Source organism: Pygoscelis adeliae, unplaced genomic scaffold, assembly GCF_000699105.1.
Source record: "Pygoscelis adeliae isolate BGI_AS28 unplaced genomic scaffold, ASM69910v1 Scaffold442, whole genome shotgun sequence".
NCBI lineage: Eukaryota > Metazoa > Chordata > Aves > Sphenisciformes > Spheniscidae > Pygoscelis > Pygoscelis adeliae.
The window spans coordinates 327338-329746 of NW_008824191.1; the positions used below are offsets into that span (position 1 = coordinate 327338).

Here is a 2409-nt window from a genome sequence, read left to right on the forward strand (position 1 = left end):
CGAGGGCGGCATCCTTCTCCTGATGTCTCAGGAGCTGCAGAAATTTTGTGGAGCCTGGGGATAGCCAGCTCCAGCCCCTCTCCTGTGGCATGCCGAGGGCACACAGGGGTGTTCTTACCCCGCAAGGCCACTCCAGCCCCAAAGGATGGAAAAGCAGGACATGGCTCCGATCGAAAGGGGGGAGAGGCAGGTAGTCAAGGGAACTGGCCATCTGTATTGCTGTGACCGCCACGGTCCCTTTGTCGTGGCACCCAGCTGGCCCATGGGGAAGGACAGAGCAATCTGGGGGAGGCACAGGGGGTCTCCTGCTGCCTCTGCTAGAGCCGGGGCTCGGGGAGGAGGAGGAGCAAAAGGGAGGAAGGCTGGGAGGAGAGGAGCCAGCCGTGCCTGGCAGGGCATCCCGGCGAGCCGGGCTCAGCAGCCCAAGGTGCTGAAGAAGGCATTGGCTTCCAGGAGCAGGCCCTTGGCGTAGACACGCAGGGTGTAGAAGAGCGTGACGAAGTCCTGAGTGCTGAAGAGGGTGTCAGCCAGGGCAAAGGCGAGCGTGGAAGGGATGAAGCCCCGGCCGTACTCCACCATCCAGGTGCCTGCGCTCCACTGTACTGACGTGGCCTCTCCCGCCTGGTGCACGATGGTGTCCCCTGTCAACACACACAACCAGCACTGCTCACAGTGGCTGCCCCACATTGTTCCCAAAGAGATGTGTGGGACCGGGACTTGCAGGGCTGAGCACTTCGGTCTGTGCACCACAAACCCCCCGAAGTCTTGCTCATTTTTCTCTTACTGGCACCCACTGAGATGCTGGGATATGCCCCAGGGGACACAAACTGCCCCATCGTGAGCTCTTGGCTTCTGCCAGCTGGAAGGAAGAGGCTCTGCAACAGTGGAGGACCAGCCCGCAGAGCAGCCATGCCGCGGGACATGGACACAGCCTGCAGGGCACCATGGCTGCTGCGCTTACCTGGATAGTAGATCTCACTTCTGGTGGTCCCCTCCTTCCACTGCCGGAAGGTCCCCGAGATGACGGTGTCGGAGATATCTGCCCAGTACCGACCTGCAGGAGGACATGCAGCACTGGCTCAGCGCATCCCTGCTAGGGATGGCTTGTAAGCCCAGGTTTGAGCCACGAAGCAGCCCCCCGGCAGGGAAGGATGCCAGCCCCAGGGCCTCAACACACTGAGGAGCGCAGTCAGGTCTGGTACCCAGGCTGCCTGTGTGACTGGCCATATCCCAGCAGCCTGGGATACTCAGTGTCCTTAAGCCCCAACGTTTCCAGCGTGTTTGGCATTCGCTCCCTGCTGAAGCACTGGGAGATGCGATGCCTGCCACCGCCTGCCAGCTGGATGCGGAGAGTCCTGGCCATACGACATGGCATGCACAAGGACCTGCAGGTACTGCAGGACATCACGGGGGCTGGTCCCCACGCGGAGGGTGTTTTCCAGCATTGTGCACCCCGTAAAAGAAGCGGAGCAGTGGGCTCCTGCCCCAGGCACACCACGGCCAGGGCAGCCAGACCCAAATGAGTGGAGTGGAGAGAGCTCAGAGAAACCCCCCGCCCACCAGCCCTGTTCACCCTGCTTACCTGAGTGGCCCCCAGTGTCGACAGCTGTCCCAAAAAGCAGTACATACTCGGTGAGTGAGGCATGCAGGAGGCACATAGAGCCCATCCACCCGCCCGCATTCACGAACACCCACTGCAGGTCCTCATCTGCCAGGATGTGGCCCGGGTGCTTCTTCCGTAGCTCCACAATGATCTTGGAGAAAGCCAGCTCATGGTCCAGCCCTACAGCACCCAGAGTTGCTGTGAGTCCCTGGCATTGATCAAGCCCTGCTGGCCCCTCCTGAATCCCTTCCACAGCCACAGGGTCCCAGCACATCCTTAGAGAGGTCTGCCTAGGGAAGATGTCTCCTCTCTCCAGCCTTCAGCCCCCATGACCACTGACCCGGCCCCACTGTCTCCCCAGATGGTGATGGAGTATGCGCAGCACTGAGTACTCCAGCCCTACAGCCCACCCCAGGTGCTGGGCTATATGGGGGACCCAAGCAAGGTGACAGTGACCCTGCTCTGGTGACATGCAACCCCTCCACTGCAACTGCACACCCTGTGCCCTATGGGGCCAGCCCTCCCCTCCAGCCCTAGCTGGGGGGTCGGTTCTGCCCCTGACCCACCTGAGGCTTGGTCCCCTGACCTGTCCCAGCCCCAGCACCAAGAGAGCCTGCTTAATGCCGGGTTCAGCCCCAACCGGGCTGGGTGACGCTGCTGCCCCAGTCCCCATCCCTCCTTTGCTCCAATCCCATTCCCCCACCCTACTTCCCCCATGCTCCCGTCCCTGTTCCCCGGTATTGATCCGTTCCCGATACCCCCATGCTCCCCGTCCCTGTTCCCCGATATCGATCCGTTCCCGATAC

The 2409-nt window shown here is 61.8% G+C and overlaps 1 protein-coding gene across 1 annotated transcript; it reads right to left on the bottom strand.

Annotated features, from left to right (window-relative positions):
• Nucleotides 1–316: 316 nt before the first annotated feature.
• Nucleotides 317–1877, bottom strand: SIGMAR1 (sigma non-opioid intracellular receptor 1). Its single transcript, XM_009334721.1, has 3 exons — nt 1583–1877; nt 962–1054; nt 317–641 (listed from the first exon to the last, which is right to left on the bottom strand). Exons 1-3 carry the CDS (start codon nt 1875–1877, stop codon nt 415–417), a joined length of 615 nt encoding a protein of 204 aa, XP_009332996.1. The 3' UTR covers nt 317–414.
• Nucleotides 1878–2409: the final 532 nt, after the last annotated feature.